General features: G+C 60.6%; 3 protein-coding genes and 1 non-coding gene across 12 annotated transcripts in view; 1 reads left to right on the forward strand and 3 right to left on the reverse strand.

Moving 5' to 3' along the window:
• The first annotated feature begins 279 nt into the window (after positions 1-279).
• Positions 280-5,744, forward strand: GAS2L1 (growth arrest specific 2 like 1). 3 transcript variants are annotated; one of them, NM_001083698.1, is given in 6 exon segments: positions 280-423; positions 1,351-2,002; positions 3,356-3,463; positions 3,548-3,644; positions 3,739-3,910; positions 4,425-5,744. In NM_001083698.1, coding segments are annotated over 5 exon segments (2,040 nt in total). In that variant the 5' UTR covers positions 280-423; positions 1,351-1,369; the 3' UTR covers positions 5,455-5,744.
• Positions 5,745-5,909: 165 nt separating this feature from the next.
• Positions 5,910-8,812, reverse strand: RASL10A (RAS like family 10 member A). The gene is given in 3 exon segments (NM_001083645.1): positions 5,910-6,705; positions 6,999-7,123; positions 8,188-8,812. Coding segments are annotated over 3 exon segments (612 nt in total). The 5' UTR covers positions 8,407-8,812; the 3' UTR covers positions 5,910-6,437.
• Positions 8,813-16,042: 7,230 nt separating this feature from the next.
• Positions 16,043-24,796, reverse strand: part of AP1B1 (adaptor related protein complex 1 subunit beta 1) — a 48,385-nt gene continuing 39,631 nt past the window's right edge. For 4 of the 7 annotated variants that reach the window (XM_059875910.1, XM_059875907.1, XM_059875909.1 and 1 more), the window contains 7 exons: positions 21,707-21,886; positions 21,473-21,618; positions 19,523-19,652; positions 19,161-19,245; positions 18,554-18,640; positions 18,303-18,457; positions 16,043-17,085 (listed from right to left, as the gene is read on the reverse strand). In XM_059875910.1, coding sequence (XP_059731893.1) covers positions 17,011-17,085; positions 18,303-18,457; positions 18,554-18,640; positions 19,161-19,245; positions 19,523-19,652; positions 21,473-21,618; positions 21,707-21,886 — 858 coding nt within the window. In that variant the 3' untranslated portion in view covers positions 16,043-17,010. 7 annotated transcript variants of the gene reach the window in all.
• On the reverse strand, positions 20,951-21,047 carry LOC112442099 (small nucleolar RNA SNORD125). The gene has a single exon (XR_003030117.1). It is a non-coding gene; the product is annotated as a small nucleolar RNA SNORD125 (small nucleolar RNA).

A 24,796-nucleotide genomic window follows, 5' to 3' on the forward strand; every position in this document is an offset into this window, starting at 1 on the left:
CTCACCAGGGGAGGCCACCATCTGCCGAGGGGGTGCCACTAAAAACGCCCAAACCCCTTCCCAGGAGACCAAGGAGGGGGAATGGACCCGGTCTGAGGATGGGACCTCCGGCCCGGCAGAGTCGCCGGGGAACCCGGTCCCGCCTCTGCTCAGGGCTGGGCCGGGTCCCGGGCCCGCCCCGCGTCTGGAGGCTCCAGCCCCGTCCCAGCCCAAGAACAGCGCGGCCCCTTTAAGAGCGCGCGGCCCCGCCCACCTCCTCCGGGCCGGATCCGAATTCCAGGGAGGCGGGGCTGAGACGGCAGGCGCGGAGGACGCGGCGGTGGGACCGGGATCGGCTGCGGCTCGGGCGGCGCCTCCCTTCGGCGGCCTGCCCGGCTCCGGCCCAGCCGGGGCGATGCTCCCCGAGGCCGCGGGATGAGCCAGGTGAGTGCAGGGACCCCCCCCCCCCGCCCCACCCCCCAGCACCCTCTGCCCGGCACACAGAGAAGCAGACCCAGTGGCGGCAGCCGCGGGCCTCTGCTTCCCGGGGCTGTGTGACCTTGGGCAGCCCCGCACCCTCTCTGGGCAGAAGCCCAGAGGACGGCCAGGGCTGGCGACAGCCATTCCGAGTCCCGGCTCACAGGCACCAGTCGGGCTAGGGAGGCTCCCTGGAGGAGGGGCCTGGCCCCGGCCGGCCGCCGGAGCCGCCACACGGGGCTGGAGGGCCGAGCTCCGCTACCCACTGCTGTGCGACCTTGAGCGAGCTCTGCGCCTCAGTTTCCTCATCTGTAAAATGGAGATATCACTGCGCGCTTAGCCCTGGCCACCGTCACTGCAATTGCTTTACTGCTGCTGCCGTCCTGTCGGTGTTATAATGACACAGTCTTTAGGGTAAACGGGTTGAGGGAGGACCTGGGATCTTTCCGGAGTAAGTGGGATCGCCACCAGGCCTGAGCAGCGGATCTAACCCCTCTCTGAGGTCGGGTCCAGGGTTCCTACTCTTGAGTCCAGGGCTGCAGGTTACTCTCTCTCGGGCATAGCTCTTCGCCTCTCACAGGGGCAGTAAGATGGGGGCCTCCCTGCCTGGGCAGGAAGGAGGACTCAGACAAGTCTTCTCAATCCCTCTTCCCGAAAGAACCAAGCAGCCAACACTTATGGACACTGAGGTCATTTATAAAAATAATCCCATTAGTTCCTCTGAGGAAGGTTCTATTATTGTATCCATTTCACAGACGGGTAAACAGAGGCGAGAAGTTTCTCAAAATGCAGGCATTTGGTCTGAACTGACAAGCAGGTGCAGGTGGTCAGCGGCTTAGCCTGTGCCGCACTTGCTGGGTCCACAACCATCCTGACCCGTGTCCCTGCCCACAGTGACTCGGCTGGCCCGGGCATGGCAGACCCCGTGGCGGGCATCGCCGGCTCCGCGGCCAAGAGTGTGCGGCCGTTCCGCTCGAGCGAGGCCTACGTGGAGGCTATGAAGGAGGACCTGGCCGAGTGGCTCAACGCCTTGTACGGTCTGGGTCTGCCCAGCGGTGGCGATGGCTTCCTGACGGGGCTGGCCACGGGCACCACCCTGTGCCAGCATGCCAACGCTGTCACTGAGGCCGCCCGTGCCATGGCCGCCGCGCGGCCGGCCCGTGGGGTGGCCTTCCAGGCCCACAGCGTGGTGCCCGGCTCCTTCATGGCACGAGACAACGTGGCCACCTTCATCGGCTGGTGCCGCGCGGAGCTGGGTGTGCCCGAAGTGCTCATGTTCGAGACGGAGGACTTGGTGCTCCGCAAGAACGAGAAGAGCGTGGTGCTGTGCCTGCTGGAGGTGGCGCGGCGCGGCGCCCGCCTCGGCCTGCTGGCCCCTCGCCTCGTGCAGTTCGAACAGGAGATTGAGCGGGAGCTGCGCGCCACGCCCCCGGCCTCCAACACCCCCAGTGCCGGGGAAGACACCACCGAGACCACCGCCACCCCAGGAGCTCCAGCCCGTGGGCCGCGCATGACTCCCAGCGACCTGCGCAACCTCGATGAGCTGGTGAGTCCGCAAGTGCGCGTGCCCAGTGGCCGGGCTTATTCTAGCACAACCCAGGCACCAGCAGGCAGGGTGGTGCGGGCAACCTTCCGCGGCCTGTCCTCGTGGCTGCAGGACAGCCTGCCCCGGGGAAAGCGTGTGTATGTTGAGCACCAAGTGGATACCCGGCCCCAAAGAGTTAGGCAGGCGCAGAGAGGGCTAAGTGCTGGGTGAGGTCACAGGGCCTGGCGAGAAAACTCAGCCTCCACTGCCCCATGGCACGATGATCCCCCTGTTTCCTCTCGGTGCTAACCGTGCCCCAGGTAAGCGCTGAGTGTTCTACGTTCTGGGGATTTGAGCCCCTCCAGTACACCTCCCTGCACTCAACTGCTAGACCGCGGCATTCACGCCATCACTGAGCTCGAGGTTGAATGGGGCCCATGGTCCAGGGCAAGGTGCCTGGCGCACAGTAGGCGCTACCTGAGTGCCCAGGGAAGCTCCCAGGGGCTCTTCGGGTCCCTACTCCTCCCCCGGGACTTATCTGGGAAGCCCAGCACAGAGTAGACATGCTACTGGGAGCTGACATCCTGTCAAAGAGCTGTGGGATGAGCTCTATGCTGAGCATGTAGAAGGTGCTAGACCATGACTCTAGCTCCCTCCTCCTCTTCCCGGGACCTAGGTGTCCCTGACACCCCCACAGCCTGGCCAAGAGTTTCCTTCTTATCAGGAGGTTAGGACGGGATGTGCCCATCCTGGAGGCGGGCAGCCGGACGGCTGTGGGCAGAGGCTGCCACCCCACCCCGGGCCAGGGTCACCGGAGGCTCCACCTGCTCATTTTCTCAGCAGCTCTGCTGTGGGTGAGGAGGCGGGTGGGGCTGCCCACATAGCCAGCCTGGCAGCTCCTGGCCTGGGGAGCATGTGGGCAGACGTGCTGGCCATGTGTGCTGGCCGGACCAGTGACCTCTTTGTGCATGGTGGTGTCTGCGTGTGCCCCACGTATCCGTGGCACTGCTGCCTCCATATGGCATTGGTCCTCTGTACTCAGACCTGCCTCCTCCCCGAACCTGCCTCTCTGTGGGTCTCAACATTCACGTCTCTGAAATGGGTGAGGGGGAGTGAGTGAGGACTCCCCCAAGGGCTCAGGGACTTAAAGGAAGCAGTTCCTCACCTCGTCCTGGTCGGCTCCCTGCCCTCTCGGTAGTCAGAAGGGAAGGAGCTCTGGTGAAAGGTCAAGTACAGAGGTGGCACTCAAGTCCAGGGCGACACAATCGGAGCCTCTGCTCTACAGAAGGATTTACTTCCTTCTGACCCTGGAGCTGCTGACATCAGGCCCAGGGAGGAGGGACCTGACCCCTGACCACCAGCCTTTCCTCTTAGGTGAGGGAGATCTTGGGGCGCTGCACCTGCCCAGACCAGTTTCCCATGATCAAGGTCTCGGAGGGGAAGTACCGCGTGGGAGACTCCAGTCTGCTCATCTTCGTGCGGGTGAGAGAGAGGGGCTCCCGGAGCAGGCAGAGCCTGGGAGGCGGGTGGGACGCGTGGTGACCTGCGCTCGCCGGGCTCCCACAGGTGCTGAGGAGCCACGTGATGGTGCGTGTGGGAGGCGGCTGGGACACGCTGGAGCACTACCTGGACAAGCACGACCCCTGCCGCTGCTCCTCCGCGGGTCAGTGTCCAGGCTCGGGGGCGGGGCGGGAACGTGGGGGCGTGCACCTCTGCGGCCCCGCCCCTCACGCGGCACCCGCCCTCTCTCCCTGCAGCCCACCGCCCGCCCCAGCCCAGGACCCGCACCTTCTCCCCGCAGCGAGTGTCACCCAGCCCCAGCCCCCGAGCTGGTAGCCCAGCCCCAGGGGTCGAGCGCCGGGGCTCCCGCCCAGAGGTGACACCCATTGGCTTACGCAGCTCGAAGGAGGGGCCCGAGACCCCACTCAGGTGAGAGGAGAGAGGACATGGGACCGCGGTCCAGGGGGTGGGGGTGGGGGGCGCCCGCCCTGGCCTGGATGACGCTGCCTCCTGTGACTCACACCCTGGGAAAAGTTCCCGTGGGTGGGGGTGGGCCTGGCTTCCCATCTCCATGGCAACCCAAGCAAACGAACAACACAGCTGGGCGGGCCCTGGGGGCTGGGTGGCCGCCAATCCAACCCAGCTTCCCTCTGGCCTGCCCAGGAAGCTGGAGGCTTGAGGAGCGGGGAGCTTGGGGCCTTGCTTCTTCCGCTGCCTTGGGGTGGGGTGGCGGAGGGTGGCCCTGGCTGCGAGAAGCTGTGGCAGAATTTCTCACTTCTCCCTGGAAGTCCCCAGGACGGACAGAAACCCTTGGCACCCCCGCCACCACCACAGGTGTCTCGCCCGCAGCCATGCGTCTGCCTGTTCCTTCCCCTCCCCACCCTTTCTGTGCACCGGGTCTCTCTGCCTTGCCCCACCTTTCTCTCTTGTTCCCCTGCCCCAGGGCCCGGGACCAGCTGCCCCCCCATCCCCGCTCCCGCCGTTACTCTGGGGACAGCGATTCCTCAGCCTCCTCGGCCCAGAGCGGCCCCCTTGGTGCCCGCAGTGAAGACTCAGGCACTGGCCCCCGGCGGGAGCGTCCCAGCCGGCGGGTGACCACGGGCACCCCGGTCTCCCCGAGACGGCCTCCTGCCCCACGCAGCCAGTCCCGGGACCGGCTGGATCGGGGGCGGCCGCGTGGGGCCCCAGGAGGCAGGGGAGGCCAGCTGTCGGCCCCCAGCCCTGCCCGGCGGGCCCGGAGTCAGAGCCGTGAAGAGCAGACAGTGCTGCTGGTGCGTCGGGACCGAGATGGGCAGCACTCCTGGGTGCCGCGGGGCAGAGGCAGTGGGGGCTCGGGCAGAAGCAGCCCCCACACTCCCCGTGCTCACAGCCCTGCAGCTCCCAGGGTCCCCAGCCCCAGTCCAGAGTTGAGCACAATCCCGGCCAGTGTCTTCCGCACACCCCTGCAGCTTGACCCAAAGCAGGAACAGCAACTGTTTCGGCGCCTGGAAGAGGAGTTCCTAGCCAACGCCCGAGCCCTTGAGGCTGCTGCTGCTGGTGGGACCCCCAGTGGACCAGCCCCTGACCCAATTCGGGCCCCAGACCCTCCAGCTCCTGACTCAGCCTACTGTTCCTCCAGCTCCTCCTCTTCGTCCCTCAGCGTCCTGGGTGGCAAGTGTGGCCAACCCGGGGACTCTGGCAGGATGGCCAATGGGCTGCCCGGGCCCCGAGGCCCAGCCCTGTCCAGCTCTTCCGATGAGGGCAGCCCCTGCCCCGGTGTAGGGGGCCCACCAGATGCACCCGGGAGTCCTCTGGCCGGCCCAGAGCCCCTGAGGACCTGGGCACGAGGCCGGATGGACACACAGCCAGATCGGAAACCCTCACGCATCCCCACACCAAGGGGCCCCCGCCGCCCACCTGGACCCACGGGGTCCAGGACCTGGCATGCCCTGCGCTCAGTCAGCCCGAAGACCGAGCCGGATTCCTGGATGTGACAGACCAGCCCAGCTGCCCCCAGTCCCCTGTCCCTTCTCCTTTGTGGCCTTAACCCCTCTGCATCAGGGAGTGCCCCTGCCTCTTGGGGACCAGACCTCATGGGACCAGACCCCTCGGGACCACATGGCACAATGGGACTTCTGGTGTACATTCCGCTTGGGGGATGAGCATTGCTATTTAATTACTAATGTTATTGAATGCCTTAGAGGAGGCTGGACCAGCCCAGTAAGGACCCTTCCTGAGGTCCCGTGGCCCTGCAGAGCCTGACAGTAAAGTTTTCTTCCAGCTACTTGTGTCTGCGTCTTGGGAGACCCGGCCTTGGGGCCATCACATCCATATGAGAACCCTCATTACAGGTTGGGACTCTGGAGTCAACTGCGAGGGGGCAATGGCCCTGACCTTTAGGTGTAGGTCTTCTGCATGGGCAGACAGGTTCTTTACCACTAGCGCCACCTGGGAAGCACAAAATTTATTTTTTAGCCACTTTGTGAGGCATGAGAGATGTTAGTTCCCCAACCAGGGATCGAACTCATGCCCCTTCAGTGGAAGCTTGGAGTCTTAACCACTGGACCATCAGGGCATTCCCCAAGATTATCTTGCCATCCCAGAAATGCCAGGTGCACCTTGCTTCCCCTTTATTTCCTCCCGAGAGGTGTGACTTAACAGTTGGTTCAATGAAACTCCAAGAGCAGTCTGAGCGTGTCCAATCAGATTCATAGCCAAGTCCTTTTCATCCAGTCGGATCGTGACCCAATGAGGTCCCAGAAAGGACTAATTTGTCCAATGGGGCCTGCTGGGCCCAATGAGGTTCAAAGAAAACCCTGTCGCCCAGGACACTGGGCGGGAGCGTTCCTCAGCCAATCAGGGAGGAGACTGTCCTGTCCAATCCAAGAGAAGTTGGGCAATCTCGTCCAATCCGAGTCCCCGGTTCTAGTTAACTAGAAGGCCCCTCCCTGCCGTAAGCGGCGTTTTTCCAATTCGATCACATGAGGCTGCAGCGCGCCGGGTGCAGCGCCCCCTGCAGGCGCAGAGCCGGATGTGCAGGGCGTGCGCGCACGAGCGCGCAGCGCAGCAGCTCCCGGAAGAGTCGCAGCACGTGCCAATTGTACTTGGCGGAGCACTCGAGGTATCCGCAGCGCCAGCCCCTGCGCACTAGGGCAGCCAGTGCGCGCCGCGGCCCGAACCGCAGCCGCTGCCGGTCCCGCTTGTTGCCCACCACGAGAATGGGCGCTTCAGGTGCGCCCGCCGGCCTGGAGGCCAAAGGAGGATGAAGGTCGCAGTGCCTGGGACCCCCCCCATGGCCGGAGAATCCTTCCAGTGGTTATATACACACTAAGGAGCATACTTTCCTGCACCCAGAGAACCCCCAGCAAACACCAGACCCACAAAGACCGCTTAGGGCCAGAGGCCAGGCCCGAAAAGGCCTGAGACCTGGCCCAGGACGGCGGAAGAGCCCACCCACTCACCTCTGGGGAAAAAAGGCCCAGCCAGACCCACAAACACTCCCCGCCGTCTGACACGCAACCTGGGCGGCGCACCTTACCTGGTCTCCGCGATGCGCTGCCGCAGCGCCTTCACATAATCAAAGCTGTCCGGGCTGCAGATATCGTAGACAAGCACGAAGGCGTCCGTGTCCTGCAAGCTCCAGTCTTTAGGGTCCGGCCACTCCTGGGGGGCAGGAGGCCAGAGTTTGCCGAAGCCCTCTTCTTGCTCTCTCGCGTCCAGACCTTCTCCAACGAGCCTTGACGCGAAACCCACACAGTTCACGCTCAAGCCTCGGTCCTTCTCCTCCTCGTCTGTGGCCCTCTCCCGCAAGCTCCCTGGGCCTTACTGTCCTTATGGCCGCTGGGGTATACCTTTTAAAACCGTGCCTGAAGCCAGTCAGCGTCCAGCCCTTCTTCTCTCTGGGTCTCCTCTCCCCTGAGGCCTGTCTCGTTCCTCGCCCCTTCCTCTGTTTCCCATGGTTTCCTTCTTTCGGGCCAGGCCCCGCCCCTCCCCGGGCGCCCTCAGGAGCAGTTCCTGCCTCCGAGCCTGGGCCCGTGTTCCTGAGCCTGCGGAGACCACCGATTAACGGCAGCTGTACACACTTAGGCTTTCGGCCGAAGCACACGCTGCTCTTTCCACCTGGAAATGCTTCCGCCGCTTCTTCTAATCAAAATTTCACTCATCCGTCCCGGTTCAGCCCAAATGCCACCCTCACCAGGAAGCCCTGCTTAATCCTGCCTGCACTTTCCTCTTCACTTCTTGAACGCATCAACTCCCAAGGATTCAAAGTCTGCCCTGGACTTTGCAAAATTATTAAACAAGTCTTGGCTGCAGGTCATAGGAATGTGGGAGCAGAGAATGATGCCCTCAGAACGGACACCCCGGTGTCTGGCTTCAACCTCTCCCACTGCGGCTCTGCTCGTGGCTCCAGACACGGAACACTCACTCTCAGGGAGGCAGGACCATGCTCCCCCATGCACTAATCCCCACCCACCAGCGGAGGCAGAGAAATAGCAATTTAAGCAAGCGAGAAAAAGCCACTCTGCAAAATCGCCGGGTTTTGGCCCTGAGCTGGGGCAACTGTATACCGGCAGAAGAGGTGAAAACCACCAATGCCAGGACACACATTGATCCTTCAGTCCACGGACAGTCGGGTATTCCCGGGCCGTCCACGCGGACACGCACGTGTGCACCGAGCATCCGCCCACATGCTGTCACAGGCCCCTGCCCACCCCTCAGTCCACTACCTCTTGCCCCCCGGGGCTCTGACCGGGGCCAGCACCGTCGCCGTCGCGGATGCTCAGGTCGTAGACGGCGCCGTCGAGCAGCACCGCGGGCCGGTAGAGGCGCGGCCCGTCCGTGGGCCTGTGGCGCTCGGGGTAGTCACCGAACAGGAACTGGCGGATGATGGCCGTCTTGCCCACGCCCGGAGCGCCCAGCACCGCCACCCGCAGGCTGCCTCCCATGGCCCGCGCGTGCTGCTGCGCCCCGCTCTGGGAAGCCTCATGGGCCGGAGCCGCTCTGTGCGCCCGGCGCGCCCTGCCCCGTGCGCCCCAGCCCCGCCGCGCTCCTCATCGCCCCTTGGAGCACCGGGGGCCCAGGGAGGCCAGGCTGGAGGTCGGAGCTGGTGGTACAGGAGAGACAGACAGCCGAGCAGGCGGACGGCGGACGCACGAGCAGCTCCGGTGAGTGCCAAGCTCAGGAGAGAACTGACCGAGCGCGCCGCGCGCAGACACGGCCTCGGCCCCGCAGCGCCACTGGAGGCGCCGGCGACAGCACGGGGCACCGAGGTCGGACCTCCTCGCCTCGCGGGTCCCGCGGCGGAGCAGGATGCAGGGGGCGGCGCTGCCTCTCGACGCCTCAGTCCCTCCGTCCTTCTCTCGCTCCGGCGCCCGGAGTCGCCGCCCCAGCCGGCCGCGCGAGCGAGCAGCGAGCAGCGAGTGGAGCCTCCCGGAGGCGGCGATGAGGTAACCGCCTGCCCGCCCCTCCCGCTCCCCCCTACCCGCCCGGGACGCCCCTCCCGGGAAGGGTCGCGGGAAGGTGACTGGGATTCGGGGAGCCCAGGGAGGGACCCAGCCCCCCTTGCGTTCCGCGCTGTCATCCGCTCCAAAATAGAACTCCCTTCCCGCCCACGTCCGCGCCCGCTCCTCCAAACATCGCTCCCCCAAGCTGGCTCCTCGCAAACCCGCCCGCTGGATCGGATCCGGCCCGGCTGTGTGACCTTGGGCGAGTCGCTGTACTGCGCTGGCTCTGCTCCGCATCCACCAAAGGCACACACCGTTTCTTGAGCTCCTACTACGTGCCAGGCCCCACACTAAGCTATTACCTACACGATCCTTGAAGCCTCAACCTGGTGTCTCTGAGAGAAGAAAACAGGCCAGAGAGGGGGCTGCTGTCCAGGGTTGCAGGTCAGCAGGTGGTCCCTGAACCTTCCCCTTGTGGTCTCCTGTGAGGAGCTCTCCCCTGTCCCTCCTGCACACGGGGGCCAACACTAAATAAGGGCATCAGGGAGGGGGTGTGGGACAGAGGGTGCTGAACCCAGTGTGCCCCAGATCCCTGTCCCAACAAGGCTGAAAGAGGCAGAAATTGGTCCACACCACTTCCCTCACTGCTAAGGCCAAGTTTTCTGCTTAAGTCTCCACCTGTAGCTTTCTCTCACATCCCACAACCTCCATGTTAAGTTCCCAGAGCCCAAATCCCCACTCCTGGAGCCAGCAGGACGCTCCTTCCTTCCCCATCAGGGCTTGAGAAGTCTGGGTTTACCAGCCCTGTCCTCTGCTTGCCCACCCTGCCCCTGCAGTGGTGGTGGGGGTGGGTCTCCCACATCTCTGACCAGCCCTGATGCCTGGGTACTGCGGGACACGCACAGACATCACCGTTTCTGCGCTGGCCAAGCACTTCGCTTGTCTGTCTCTGCAACAAACAGCCTCAATCTTAACTGCTTCCCAAGATGCTGAGACAGATTTTTTTTTAAAAGAAAAAGAGCACAACTTGCTCACCTCAGCCTAGGGGACGCGGGGAAGGGACGAGCAGCTGGGTCTTGAAGCGGGGAAGGGGGTTCACCCTGGGGAGCAGGCGATGGCACCTGGGTCAGGGGCCTGGGTCGGCTTTCACTCTTCTCGGCCACTAAGGGAGCTCGGAGCCAGGGCTGTGGCTACATCTGGCTGGCGTGCCAGCTCTTCAGGCCCAGTGAGCGGCTTTATCTTGCTTTCCAGCTGTGGGCTTTTTCCCTTCACCTGACTCTCCCTCTGGCGCTTTTCAGGTCTCTGGGTTTTGTGAGCTGCCTCAGTTCCTTGGAGTAAATAAACTAGGCCCCGTCTGCCCTGCCGACCGCCAGCAGGGTGTGGGGCTGACCTGAGGATAGTCTCTCTCAGGGCACTCGCTGGGACCACACCTGCCTCGAGCACCCTCTCGCCTACACGTGGGAGCCGGCTCTGATGGCCTTGCTTGGAAACCGTCTTCCCTTCACTTCCCACAGGGCGCCCTCTTCCGGGGCACTCTGAACAGCATATGGAAAAGTCCCCACAAAGTCATGCAGACTCCACAGGGGCGACACATTCCCACTTATCAAGGAGCTGTGGGCACTTCCCTGGCCATCCAGTGGTTGGAACTCCACGCTTCCACTTCAGGGGGGCCTAGGTTCGATCCCTGGATGGGGAACTAAGATCCCACAGGCTGTGCAGTGTGGCCTAAATAAATAAATAAATAAAAGAGGACCTGTGATGTGCCCAGCCCTGTGCTGTGTGCTCACTGAGGCCCACAGGGATGAAAGGATTTGCTCAGAAGGATCCAGCAGGAAAGAGGCAGAACAGGGACTGGAACCCAGGACCTTGGGCCACTGAAGCCGACCTTCTGAGAAGCCCATCTTCATCAGGGCCTAGAAGCACCTCAGGAGGAGGTGAGTCGGTGCCTGTGGCCCTGTGGGAGCGAAGCTAAGACAAGAGCAGGCAGCCCAGGGCCAGGTTCCCCAAAGACTAGTAAGCCAGAGAGCTTGGGCTGCGTGTCAGCCGCTGCCTGACCTTGGCCCCAGGCTTCTCCCCATTCTGCCTGATTCCAGCCCCTCCCTGGGGTTGAGCGCCATGGACCGTGTCCAGCTCCAGGGGTGTCTGCTGTGGACTCCTCTGGCCCAGCCATCGGGTCAGTGCACTGCCCATTAATCACGGTCTGTCCTGCCCACCGTCTGTCACTTGTTCCAGCTTAACTCACCTTCCCAAGTCCTGAGTTGGGGAAGCTCTCATCACTCCATGCCTCATGCACGCTGGGTCCTTGGTGGCCACTGTAAGACCTCGCGCATTGATTCCGTCAACCGCCTGAAGGCCGTGGGGTTCTACAACCACCAGGACTCAAGGAGGCAGCACAGGGCTTCAATAATGGTCTTCAACTCATACCGTTGTGGGATGAAATGAGATGATACAAAGAGGAAAACAAGACAATCTAGGAAGGCTAGCGGGAGGACTAAGTTTGTACATATAAAGTGATCTCAGTTTCTATGCAAATAACCACTGGTTATGTAGAAGGAAACGGAAACCCACTCAGTGTTCTTGCCTAGAGAATCCCATGGACAGAGACGGGCAGGCTCCAGTCCATAGGGTCGCAAACGGTGAAGTGACTTAGCATGCACCCACGCAGCCACTGGTTAACAAAGGCAGGTGTGTGTGTGCGCACAGCTAAGTGTGTAGACAGGTGTTTCCTAGCTCTGTCTGCTCTAAGGGCGACCCTATGAGCAACAAGCTCACCCAGCACCCAGATCTTGGTTTCTGATTCTGTTGTCCAGGTTCCCTGGAGAAGGCTGGTGCTAGGGTTGGAGCAGGACAAGTAAAAGATGAGGTGGAACATCTCATAATATCAGAAAGGAAGGAAGTGCTCAAAAGAGACCAAAGGATGGAATTCCCTGGCAGTCTAGTGGTTAGGACTCTGAGCTTCCACTGCAGGGGACATGGGTTTGATCCCTGGTCAGGGAACTAAGATCCCACAAGCTAAAAAAAAAAAAGAAACCGAGGGACGGGGGTGTTAAAGGGACACAGAGCTTACTTGAAAGAGCTCCCAATGGCCACAGCTTAAAAAATTTAAGCGATAAAATAAATAATGCACTTTTGGATTAAACCCAAATTATGAAATAAATATCCATGAATCCAAACTGGTATAAATGATTGAGTGAATACATAAATCCAGGAGAAGAAACACATTTTCCTACAGAAGAATTCCAAGTATTTTCTGTAGCTGTCCCCTGCCCCCATGCAGTGTAGGCTGCGCTTCGTGACTTGCTTCCCAACAGAGTGTGGAAAGGGGAGGAAGCAGCTTCGTGGAGGAGACGGCTGTAAACACTGCCTCAGCCAAGTGACGCAGCGTGGCGCGCGGCGCTAAGCCGTGGCGAGGGCGCACACCCCTGACGTGACGTGACCAGAAGGGCACCTCCCTGCTCTCTGTCCGGAAAACCTAGAACCCCAGGCTAACCGTGGGGAAAACGCCAGACAAACCCAAGTTGAGGGACAGTCGACGAAATATGTGACCAGCACTCCTCGGGACGGTTAAAGTCATGACACAGAAAAAGTCTGAGGAGCTCTCGCAGACCCAGGGAGACTGAGGAAACGCGACAACCACATGGAATGTGGGGTCCAGGGACACAGCAAGGACGTGAGTAGGAAAACTAGAGAAACCCAAATGAGGTCTGGGTTCAGTTTTTAAAGTACATGTTACATAATTTGTAATTTACACTATAAATATTCCTATTCTTTTGTTCTATATATTAACAAATATATATTTACATCATAAACATGCATATGGAAAAGATCCCATTCACAAAAGGAACCAAAAAATAGAAAATACTCATGAATCTATGCGAGGGCAATGTACATGCAAGAACTTTTTTTTTTTTTTTTTGGGCATGCTGTGCGGTTTGCAGGATCTTAGTTCCCCAGCCAGGGATCAGACCTGGGCTCTGCCAGTGAAAGTGCTGAGTCCCAACCACTGGGCCCGCAGGGAGCTCCCCATGCAAGAAGACTTAAATGAAGGAAACTTAAAATGTTACAGAGACATAAAGTATGAACAAATGGAAAGGCGTCTACTCCTACATTTGGATATAAAGACTAATATTACTGACATCATTATAAAGGTGTCAGTTCTCCATAAGTTAATATAAACATTTGATATGATCCAAATAAAAATAATACATCATTCAAAAAAGATTCGTTCTAAAGATCAAATGGGCCCCAAAGGGTGAATAAGAGGGTGCTATAAATTATAAAAATATAAAGGAACAGTATGTTAGGTTAGGTGGTTTTAAAAACACATTGTGGTCAGGTTAGGGCTTTCATTGCCATGACCTGGGTTCAATCCCTGGTCAGGGAAGATCCCGCAAGCCGTACAGTATGGCCCAAAAAACCCCAAAACAAACACAGACACCCACAATGGCCAACATATAGACAAATTCTCTGGTACAGAACAGGGCCCAGAAAAGCACTCATATACATGTGGAAATTTCGTGTATGACAGAAATGACATTTCAGATCTGTGTGGAAAAGACGAATTATTCAGGAAATGGTGTGGAAAAAACTAGGTAACCATCTGGGAAAAGAGAAAGTTGGATCCCTACCTCATTCCTCACATAAAGCCCAGAAGGAACAGGCTCAGAATGCAAAAACGAAGACGAGACAGGGACCGGGAACAAGGACGCAAGGAGGATGACGCCCCCAACGCAATTCCAGCATGGAGAAGTCAAGACAGCAGCAAAACCAGAAACAGGACGGGAGGAACAATGGCGGACCAGGAAGAAAAGCACCAAAAACCGGATCAAAAAGGGCAAAGGAATAGGAAACAGCTCATAGAAAAGGACACACAAAGGCTCAAAAACACAGGGATGGAGGCCTGTTTAAAAGACAGTGAGACGCCATTTCTCACCCGACGCCTGAACACGCTGCAGGACGCCACGCGTGTGAGGGTGTGGGGGACGGGCAGCTCCTTCCTGGTTGGTGGGGGTGTGAACTAGAGAGCTTTTAGCAACAGCTAACAAGATGATGAACACACCTACCTTCAACCCAGCAATTTCTGTCTGAGGAATTTACCGACATGAAAGTGAATGTTCTTTGCAGTTATCACTTGCGCTAACACCACCAAAGACACAACTCAGACGACTTCACAGCAAGGCCTGGTTCCTCACGGCGCCGCCGTTCAATGCAAAACCACACAGCTGCTATAAAAGGCATGAGGCTGCTCTCTACGATGGAACTAATAATGGAGAAGTCTGCAAGGCACGAGTATGGTGCAGGTCATATTATACGCCACTGAGTCTCTCTGGAGGGTAACACTAGTCCTTTCAGGGAGGGGTATGAGGAGGACTATATCTGATATATATACTGAATCTCTTGTATCTGTCTGCCTTTTGGATTTTGAACCATGTGAATACATTACCTTTTCAAAACTAGAACTAAAATTTAAGATGTGAAATGTTTATACCCTCTGGTCCAGCCATTCTGGGGCTGGATCCAACAGCTGCACTTGGGTGTAGGGCCAAGGATGTCTGTAGGAAGATACTCACTGCACCTTTGCTTGGCGCGGAGATGGAAACAGCCAGAGAACAGCCCCTCTGCATAAGGAATTCCAAGGTGGCTGTGCTCGTACTGATGGGTGAACAGAGCCCAGTGCTGGTAGCTCCAGGGTGTGCTGCTATTTACTTAGTACCTCCCAGGATTTGCTTTATAAAGGCACAGAATCATTCCTGGAAGACCAAAATGTAGCAATGAACTTTGCCTCTAGGGAGGAAAATAAGAACAGAGGAAGTGTGGAAGGGAGAACTTCATCCTCTGTGTGGCTGAACTTACCTTGGTCCAGAATCATACTCTATGAAACAAAACACTTGTGAAGATTAAAAAAAAAAAAAGTACAACGAGGTCACGTCGCAGGCCTGCGCAGGGTGTCGGGTCAGAGAACCCGGCAGCCCCCGGGGTGCTTGCTAGACCCTCCTGAGTAACTGATTGCTGTGTTGAATTCCCCAGCTGGTCACGAAGGCTCAGTGCCCTGGAGAGTCTTCTGCGAGATGCCATACTGCCCCCTCCCTCAGCCCCGAGGAACATCGAGACCTGAGAATATGGAGGCCTGAGCACATGCAGACCAGGGGTGCATGTGAGGGGTGTCACCGGGGTGAGGGAGGGACAGGGAAGTGGAAGGGGGGCCGAGATCACGCTGAGTTTCCTCCCATAACCGCCCGAGGCCCGAGCACACGAGCCTCAGGTGTCCCATGAGGGTCCACGGGCCTCTGTCTGGCCAGGCCAGCCAGAAGGTTTCAGCAGCACTTCCCCTCACCTCGGGCTGGGTCCTGGGCCTCATCTTCGCCCACCCTGGGGACAGGGGTGTGCTCCCAAGCCTGGTGGGAGCTGGGCCTCAGCAGGTCCGGGATAGTGGGTGACAGGGCAGGCCAGGGTGCGTCCATGGCCACAGTTGTGGGCGCCTTCTGAGCTGGGGACTTTTGGGTAGGGTGAGAACTGGGGTTGTCCAGTCAAGGGTCTTGACTGGCTCTAGACTCTGGGGTCCCTGGGCATGGTGGTGACACCCCAGGGGTCAGAGGTGGGGCAGTGGAGGGCCAGGCACCCCTGCTGATGCCCCGGCAGCTGGGACAGCAGTGTGTCTGGTGCGGGCAGGGAGTGGCTGGGGCAGGAAGCTGCTGAGGGCCGAAGGCCCAGCAGCCACACGGCCCTGAGAACCCACTGGGAGCTCTGCCCACGGAGTCCTACCCGGGGTCCCCCCCAACACCCTCGGTAGCCAGGCCACTGCCAGGATGGGGGAACATGAGGGGTATCCCTGGTGGGGGCCGGGACAGCCGCTGCAGCCGGCCTGGACATGCCCGGTGCTGGGCCTTCCTGCCAACCCTGGGAGCCAAGGAAAACCAGAATGGACTCAGCCCTCGAGCATCTAAAGGCATGACGGTGTGGGCTGGGGTAGAGCTGGGGTCAAGGGTGGCAGAGGTGCTGGGAGACCAGCAGGCAGTGCCCAAGGACAGGAGAGAGGCAGGGAAAGGCGCTGTCCACAGGGCCTGGCGGGGGCTGACAGCTGAGCCCTGGACCCTGCCCAGAGCAGCCTCGGGACCTGAAACACTGGTCGGGGACACGCTTGATGTCATCATTTTTATTCACTTTCTGTTTCTGAAAATAAGAGTAAACATACAATATATAATTTCTATTTATATATACTAGGCATTCTTACTGTAGAGCTCAAGAAAACCAACCTTGACCACTTGGAGGCAGTTTTTAATTCTGACACTTGGTGGAGGGGAAAGAAGTGTCCATGACTGCCAAAAGCAGAATCTTTCTTTATTATTAAACAGCAGTAACAGGAAAACCTAATGCTCCGTGAGACACAACTGACCCTGGGAGGCCAGGAGGGGGCCCCTAAGAACCCCGGAGAGGAAGCACCCCGCTTGCCCAGGCACCCCACCCCTCAGCTCCATTCACTCCAGAAGCCCCGGGCACAGCAGGAATGTTATCACAGGCAGTGACTGTCCTCGCGGGCAGGGGGGCGGGGTGCACATCTGCCAGGGGTCTGCTGGGGGCCGGAGCCGTGAGGGGCTCGGGAGCTTCTTCCTGGTCTTCCCTGAGCGGCTCAGCGGCTGGGGGTGCGGGCAGGCCCCGGGAACCCCGGCCCTGACAGAGCAGCTCTCCTGGCACCCAGGGGAACCCACGCACACCAGGATGCCTGCCAGGGCCTGTCCCAGGAGGGGGCAGTTGGCAGGGCCTTGCCACCAGCCGAGGGAGACAGGGCAGAGGGATCCCGGGCTGGGAGCCTGAGGAGGCACTGCGGGCTCGCCCTCAGGTCAGGAAGAGCCGGAGAGGAGCCCTCGTTACCCCATGCAGCTCCTGCTGCCACTCTGGCTCCTCTGGTGCCCTCCTCACCTGACCCCAAACATCAGCACGATGGAAATAGGAGAGTCCTGGGCACAGGAGCACCCCGAGGCCCTGAGCGGGCCCTGCAGTCAGGCCTGAGAAGCCGGGGGGTGCCAGGAGCCTCGCTGGCCCCTCATGGGGGAGGTGCTGCCACCTCGCAGGGGGCTCCGAGGAAGCTGGGGTGGGTGCTGGACGGCCTCAGTTCTTCAGGATGGTCTCGTAGGCCTGGTACACGTGCTGGGACACCTCCGGAGCTCGGCACTTCAGGGACAGCTGTAGGGGGACAAGGGTGGGAGGCAGGGACCCCTTATTCCTGGGGCTCCTCTCCAGGCCGGGGAGGGGAGCAGATGGCAGAGGGTGGGGTGCACGTGGGGCCCGGCGGGGCGGCAGCAGCGGCTGGAGCAGCTGTGCGGTGCCGGCGAGGGGGCGGCCCCGCAGCCAGCCAGGCGGGGACCAAACAGGCTGCAGCCCACAGACCTGCTGTCCCGGCCCCCGCAGCCGCTGCAGCGTGAGTCAGAGCCCGAGGCGGCCAGCCCCATCCGTGGAGGGTGGGGGTCCCTGAGGACGTTTGGGGGCCAGGAGGGAGGCTGCGGGGGCGCTGGGGGTGGGGGGATCTTTCTGGTTTCCTGCACAGGAAGCAGTTGTGTCAGATCTGGCTCAGCTCTAACCGCGAGGAGGGCTGGCAAGCCCAGTAGCAGAGACAGGCTCGCTGCCCCTCCTGCCAACGCCGTTGCTCTGAGGGCCCCGGTCTCCTCTGAGGGCTCTGCGCGCACGGCCTGTGGGGAGTGCAGCGCCAGGCTGGAGAGCACAGGGCGTGGCAGCGGGGTGGTCTGTCCCCCGGCCTGCAGCCTGCATGCGTCTGCCCGGCTTTGGGGAGCAGGGGGGCGAGGCCAGGCCAGGAGGTGGGGTGTGCCAGGAGTGCCTGAGAGGACGGGGGAAGAGGAAGAGAAAAGCAGTCCGCTAACCTCCAGGTCCTGCACCGCCGGCACCGGCAGGGAAGGTGGACATGCAGCGACCAGACACAGGGAGACGGAAATTACCACCACCAGCTGCGGCGCCCACGCTGCCAGGGGGCCGGGGAGCAGCGTCGGGGGTCATGCCTGCCCGCTCAGGTGCGGGGAGAAGCCAAGCCTGGGCTCTCAGGGGCCGGGACACGGCGCAGCCTCTGGGAAGCCTCGTCCTTTCTCTGGGAGAGGGGAGCCCAGGGGCCAGGGCTCCCTGAGCCCAGGAGAGCTCCTTCCCAGTACCAGGTGGGCCTCACAGGGCCCGATTCTAGTCCATTTCACTGTTCAGAGACCGGATTTGGTGCCTTATCTGAGACACTTGATGGGACTGAGCTGAAGCTTTCTAAGGTCAGAATCCTGGTGCTTCTTCACACCAGGGTGGATGCCCCACCCCACCCCACCCCACCAGGGCCGACCCCAGCCCGGGCAGGCATGCGGGCAGGAAGGCAGAGGCCCCGGGGCTTTAGGCGGGAGCGGGCGCCTCACCGTGAAGCTGGGGTTGCCTGGCTGGATGCGCAGCTCGGCTAGCACCCAGATGCCGTTGGTCAGCTTGAGAGACTGGTAGAGCATGTCCTGGCCCTCCACGTTCCTCCTGGCCACAGTGAAGATGTTGCTGCTCTGCAGCCGGCTGCTCACGGCCTCTGGGGGTCACAAGGTCAGAGATGGAGGGTCTGGCGCTCAGGGCTGGCGTCAGGGCACAGGGCAGCATGGATAGGCACAGGGCTCGGGAGCCCTACCCGCGTTGAGGGGGCAGTCTCTGATCTGGAACTGGGCCTCGTTCTCATTGGGAATGTCCTTCCACGTGGCCAGGAACATCTGCCGGTCTGCAGGGGCACAGGTGGGACCCTGCTCAGCACCCTCATCGGGAAGCGGGGCGGTTAGGCCCTGCACCCGAGACCAGGGTGGCTCCGTCATAGCCCCTCCTGCTTCCCTCGGCAAACTCTGAGCTAGTGTTCTGCGGGGTCCCTCCCTGCTCCTGCCCACGTCCAGCCTCCGGCCCTGGCACCAAGCAGCCCGTTCACTGGTCCCAGTGATGTCATGGGCTCCTGTGGTGACTGCTGAGGAGGGCCTAAGCCCTCTGGGCACGGGACGTACCTTCCCGAAGGTTCCCGCTGGGGCCCAGGGGTGGGCATCAGGTGTGATGCGTGGCCTAGGGCCCCTGCCTCGGGGGGCCCGTGGGATGACTGTCTAGAGGCTGAAGGTCAGGCTGAGAGCAGAGCTGGCCAGGCAAGACCCTCGGGCCCTGGGAAGGTGTGACCCTCCCTCTAGCTCTGCAGGGGAGCCAGTGACTCACGGACTCCATCCATCCATTCTAGGGACCCCAGGGGTGCCCTCAGGACTCACCCATCTTCCCGTCCTCCACAAAGAGGATGTGGAGCGGGTACAAGGTGCTGAAGTAGAAAACGTCTATGTTGTTCTTTACGGCCACCTGGGAACAAGAGAGGCCCCAGGTCGTCCCCTATGCCTGATGCCCACTGAGGCCCCAGGAAGCCTCTGCTCCTGTGAGCGCAGCTGAGCAGGTTCCCCAGAAGCCATGTCCATCCCCTAACCGGCCCCCGGCCTTCCCATCCCCACCCGTCTGTGCCTAAGAACAAGACTCCACAGACACAGCCCTGCAACAGAGCCAGCCAGGCCCCAAGGGCTTCCCTGGTCCTCCCCAGGGCACGTGGGCAAGGACCGGGTGCCTGGTCCTCCCTGGGACGCACCTGCAGGCTGTTCAGCGGCTCTGTCTTCATGACCGAGCCCGCCGTGCTGAGAGGCAGGGAGATCTCCACAGTCTGGGTGGGGCTAAGCGGTGCGTGGACCTGGAGTGGGGCGGCGGGGGCCAGGCCAAAGCTGGGGAGAGAGAAGCCCCGTGGGGATGGTGGGGAGCAGGCGCTGACACAGGGCAGGCAGGCTCCTGGGGACCCGGGGCCTGGCAGCAGCAGGGGAGAAGGCTCTCCAGCGAGCCAGCCTCACCCCAGACCAGACCCAGGCCAGAGGGACAAGCTCCTGACCCCACTCCCAGGCTTCAATGGCCCCGCAGATGGAAGAGAACCTGGGCTAGCCAAAACCCGTCTCTGCTCCCCCTTCTCCTCTGGGGGAGGCACCGGGCAGGCCCAGGTCAGTGCGTCCTGCCCTGCCCTCCAGGAGCCCCATGTCATACCAGGGGCCTAAAAGCTGCTTCTAACCTAAGAACTGTGACTGCTCACGTCTCAGTAACCAACCCCAGCCTCCCAGGAGGGACGCGACCATCCCAGGGGAGACACTGGGTTTACTGTCTGGGCCAGAACTGGCTGGATCACACAATGGCCACAGAGCTTCCGGAAAGCCCTGCCTCTTGGTAAAGTGGCATGTGGGCAAATCAGAGGGCACCAAGAACGTGAGAGATGCCCGGCCACTGGAAGGTAAGTCACCACGGTACCGACTGGAACCACGGACTGAGCACCCCCTGTGCCCAGGCGGGGCACCTGAAGTCCTGTCCTTGTAAACACAGTGACAGGTACACAACCTCCTGTCTTCCAGGACACAGAGACTCAGGGAGGGGCGCGCCCAGACCTGGGTGAGCGGCGCTGCTGAGACCCAGAGCCTGAGCTGCCTGACCTCACCCTATGCATTGCCCACTGTGGTCTCAGACCCACCTGGGACGCAGCAGGGGACACCGTGGGGACGCGAATGCCATCACAGTGCCTCAGCACTCCTGACTCTCCTGGGAGCCCGACCTCTGTCGACCGTGACCGTGGGTGAGGCATTCACCCTCTCTGAGCTCAGGTATCATTACCTGCTTTGGTGGTTTAGTCACCAAGTCCTGTCTGACTCTTGCGACCTCATAAACTATAGCCTGCCAGGCTCCTCTGTCCATGGGATTCTCTAGGCAAGAATACCGGAGTGGGTTGCCATTTCCTCTTCTACCAAAGAAGGTTAATGGCATCAACCTTACTGGGCTGTGAAGGGGCTCAAGAGAGACAAAGACTCCTAAAGTTCTCGACACAAGGCCTGGTACCCAGGGAGCTGGCCACACACCATAAGTTCACTGTGAGCGATGATCAGGAGCACTCCTGGGGGCCTGCAGGGCTCCCTGAGGGAAAGGAACAGAGTGCCCACTTCCCTAGTCTGACAGACGGCCGGGAAAAACTGGCGCACAGGCTCTCCTTGAGGAAGCAGCCCCTTCAGTCAACTTCTTAGAGGCTCAGTTTGCTCATCACCAGAGCCACTCAGGAAGAAGGGTCATCAGCAGAGGCTGCCTGCGTTCCCCAGAGAGCCCTGGCCTAGCTGGCCGGGTCCAAGGAGGCCTTCCCCACTGATCCCCAGTGCAGGGGACCCTGAGGGCAAGGCGCTGGGAGTGGACGTCGCTCCCAGAGGTGCTACCCACTCCCTGTTTGCCTTCTTCGAGACGCCTTGAGAGGGGAGCTGCTGAGGTCTGGAGATTTTGTCAGGGAAACACCCCCCTGGGTGCTGGGGAAAGGTAACACTAAAGGGAGGTGCCTTACCCCCAGCTCCCCACCACTGACCTCGGACTTTGGTGCCCACAAAGAGAGGTCACGGTGAGGAAAATTACTGCCTCAGAGAGAGCTGGCCGGAGCTGCAGTTGTGAGGAAGACCCTCCTCCAGCAGAAAGCGGGGCCAGCCCGCAAGCCCCAGCGCGGGCCCTCGGCAGGCAGGCCTCGGGGGCTCACCTGTTGCGGTTGAACTGGATTGCGAAGTCAGTCATGACCTGCAGGGCCTTGTTGGTCAGCTGCAGGTCCATGGAGATGGTGCCCGCTTGGCGGGTGAAGGTGCCCGAGATCTCCAACCCTTTGGCCTTCATGGCTGGCAGCCAGACCTGAGGGGAAAACGATGGGGAGGGGGCTGCCACAGCCCCCACGCCACAGCCCGCCTGAGGCTCCTTCCCCTGCCCCCTTCTCTCACACCTGAAGGGGGCTCTCAGATGGACCACACCTGCCTGGACCGCCAGGGGATGACCATGTGAGCCTCGGGATGAGAAGAAGGACCCTGCCCGGCCTGCCCGGGGTCCCCGCCTCGGGGTGGCCGACTGCTGGAGCAGCACGGGACAGGGAGGCCTCGGTGTGCCCAAAACCTGACCTGAGTCTCTGGAGGTCAAAGCAAGAATACTCAGAGGAGGGCTGAGGAAGGTGGAGAGACAAGCAGGCCCCACCAGCCTCCAGATGAGCCCAGGAGACTGAGAGCCCACGGGTGCCCGGGGCCTGGCCAGAGCCAGAGGACCCCGGGTGGTCACGGCCTGTCCTCCTCGCAGGCGGCAGGGCTGGCCTTTAACTGCGCCAACAGGCCTGAGCAGCGATAGGACCCAGGAGGACCTCTCGCCTGGCAGGCCTTCCCTGCCTGCTTGGCTGCCCTTGTCCCAGACGCTCAGCTCCAGAGCCACCTCCCCCGGGAAACCCTTCCCCAGTGTCCTTGTCCGGGCTCTGCAGCAATGACGGTCTTGCAGATAAACCATCTCCTCTGTGCCCGGACAGTGCTTCGAGGGGGAGGGCTCTGCTTTTCTGTCTTGCATCCTTGGCTCGGAGCTTGGTGTGAGATTTGTATTTGGGGAACATTTGCTGAGTGAATGGCATGGATCAAAGCCCTGCCCAGGAGGGACAGCCACGGATGCTATCCTGTGGATATGCAAACATCTCTCTGGCTGCCATTCTTACCAGGACGGCTCAGCCCACTCGAGGCCAGCCTCCCCAGGGGCCCTGTCAGTGAACATGGCCATGGTCACCCAGCCCAGGTCCCGTCAAGGTCACCTCCTCCCCCGACACCACGTCCTCCACTCTCCCCTATCCACAGGCACCACCCAGGGGTAAGTCACCATCAGAGCCCCCAGGTAAGATGGGAGCCACCTAGGTAGCTGCCCACGTCTTTTTTCTTTTTTTAATTAATTTATTTTTTAAACTGAAGAATAACTGCTTTACAGAATTTTGTTTTCTGTCAAACATCAACATGAATCAGCCATAGGTGTACACATGTCTGCCCAAGTCTTCTATTCCCAGTTTCCAGAGCAGCCAGAGCCATCTTTAGGAAGGCAGATCTCGTCACGGCACCCTGGAACCCTCAGTGGTGCAGTGCCTCCACTGCCCACGGCCTCCCCATCGGGGTGCCCTCCCTGGGTCAGTGTGCATGGCTCCTCGGGCCTCACACACACACACACACACACACACACACACACACACACACACACTGTCTCCTCTGCTTGGACAGCACTCCCCACCCCCATCCCATCCTACTTGCTAACCTGCTCATCCTTTGCTCCACCAGACAAATCTGTGGACAGAATCTCAGGGTTTTAGTCGTGAGCTGTGACTGGGAGCACAGAGAGCACTCAGGGCCCCAGGGTGACTGCCCTGCCCCACCCCTCCACCCCCCAGGCTTCCTTCCCAGGTTCTTCAGAGCTGGCACTATCACCGTCCTGAGTGGGATATCGTGTCTCCTGGTCACTGTAGGCTCACGGAGTCCAGAACTGTCAGCCCCTGCTGGCTACAATATTTGAGGAACTTCAAGTTCTTGTACGTATGACAGCCTCACCCTCCTTGACCAGGAAGGGCTGGGACTGCAGGCAGGACAAACGATTTGAGGTGGTCACAGTGCTGTGAGAAAAAGGTAGCCTACACAGTCACTACTTCTGGACGGAGAGCACACCCACACCCTGTGACTAAGGTAGCAGGGGAAAGTCCTGCCCACGTGGAAAAGGACTCCTCCAGGCAGCCTGCCCTGATTACTCCTATCCGGTGATCCCTTCGCCTCTCCTTCCAGCTGATACAGTCACCAGGTCCTCCACTAAGACAAAGCAGTGCTAATACACGTTAAAACGGATACACATGCAGAAAGCAAGCTGATTCTGACAACCATGGCACCGAAGTAAGTACACGGAGGTTCTCAAACACTTTAGGATCACCTAAGGGTCGTGGGCAGGGGCTTTGGTGCCACAGCCCCATATTCACTTCCAGACTCTCGTCACTCATCAGCTATAGGACCTTAAAGCACTCAGATTCCTCAACCAGAAAACGGGAGCGCCAGCGCCGTGTGGCTGCTGGGAGGGCTCTGGGCTGGGGCTGTGCCACGTTCGTGTAGCCCTCCACGGAAGCGGGAGGCCGCTGGCGCTAGACTTGCCGCCTCCTGGGGGCCCCTTAGGCCCAGATCCTGCAAAAAGGTGTGGCTGGGGGCTCTGGCCACTGCAGTTTGGCAGGCATAGCCAGGGAGGCTGGGGCAGGGCAGGTGCTGGCTGGCAGCTCCCCTCATCATAAGGGACATGTCCCTGGGCCCCGAAGCCCTGCTGGTCCTGGTTTGGGGAGGGGACCTTGGAAGAGAGGGGCGCTGGCTGACAGTTGGGAGGCTCAGGCCACGTCCGTCCCCTCTGGCAGTTTCCTTGAGGACAAGGGCCCAGCCCACACCACGCTGTCCTCAGCTCTCCTTCCCTCGCCTGCCCTCGCCACTGCCAGCCAGAACCCTTCTCCCCACCGCCCCCACGTCCTGCCAGGCCTCCTTCCAGCCCAGCGCGTCTCCACCCCTACAAAGCTCTCCTGTCCAGCCACCATCAGCAGTTGACAACTCCTCATGGGCTCCTGGCTTCTGCTCTGCCCTTAAGTTTGGCCTCCACACAGTGGCCAAAGCGCTGGCTCTTTAAGCTTCGTTTCTGCTTAAAAACCACTGTGCCAGGATGGAGAGCAAAGTCTCAGAGCCGGGGCCATGACCTCGCCAGCTCCCTGCCTCCTCAGTGCGAGTCCAGCCAGGAGTCTGGAGTGGGGTGGGACTACCTGGGTGGCACAGGGGGCGTCTGGGGCACCTCCAGGCTGATTGGGGTCAGGGAGGCAGCTGTGGAGGTGACAGGCTTCACTAGGAGCCACTGTCCTGCAGACCTTGAGTATTTTCTGCAGGATTTCAGTGCGCCTTGAAATCCCCAGGAACTTAATGGTGGTGAAATCAGCGGAAGCCTGTTCTTTGTTTCGTCTGGAATCTTACTGGGAGTCAGTTGCTGTATCAGAAGCGAAAGGTGCCTCCGG

The sequence above is a fragment of the Bos taurus genome, chromosome 17 (assembly GCF_002263795.3).
Source record: "Bos taurus isolate L1 Dominette 01449 registration number 42190680 breed Hereford chromosome 17, ARS-UCD2.0, whole genome shotgun sequence".
Taxonomy (NCBI): Eukaryota; Metazoa; Chordata; class Mammalia; order Artiodactyla; family Bovidae; genus Bos; species Bos taurus.

Coding starts and splice junctions, on each gene's coding strand:
- GAS2L1 (XM_015475554.3), top strand. CDS start 1,370: ATGGCAGACCCCGTGGCGGGCATCGCCGGCTCCGCGGCCAAGAGTGTG. Junction 2,003..3,355: donor TGCGCAACCTCGATGAGCTG/GTGAGTCCGCAA, acceptor CTTTCCTCTTAG/GTGAGGGAGATCTTGGGGCG. Junction 3,911..4,424: donor GGGCCCGAGACCCCACTCAG/GTGAGAGGAGAG, acceptor CCCCTGCCCCAG/GGCCCGGGACCAGCTGCCCC.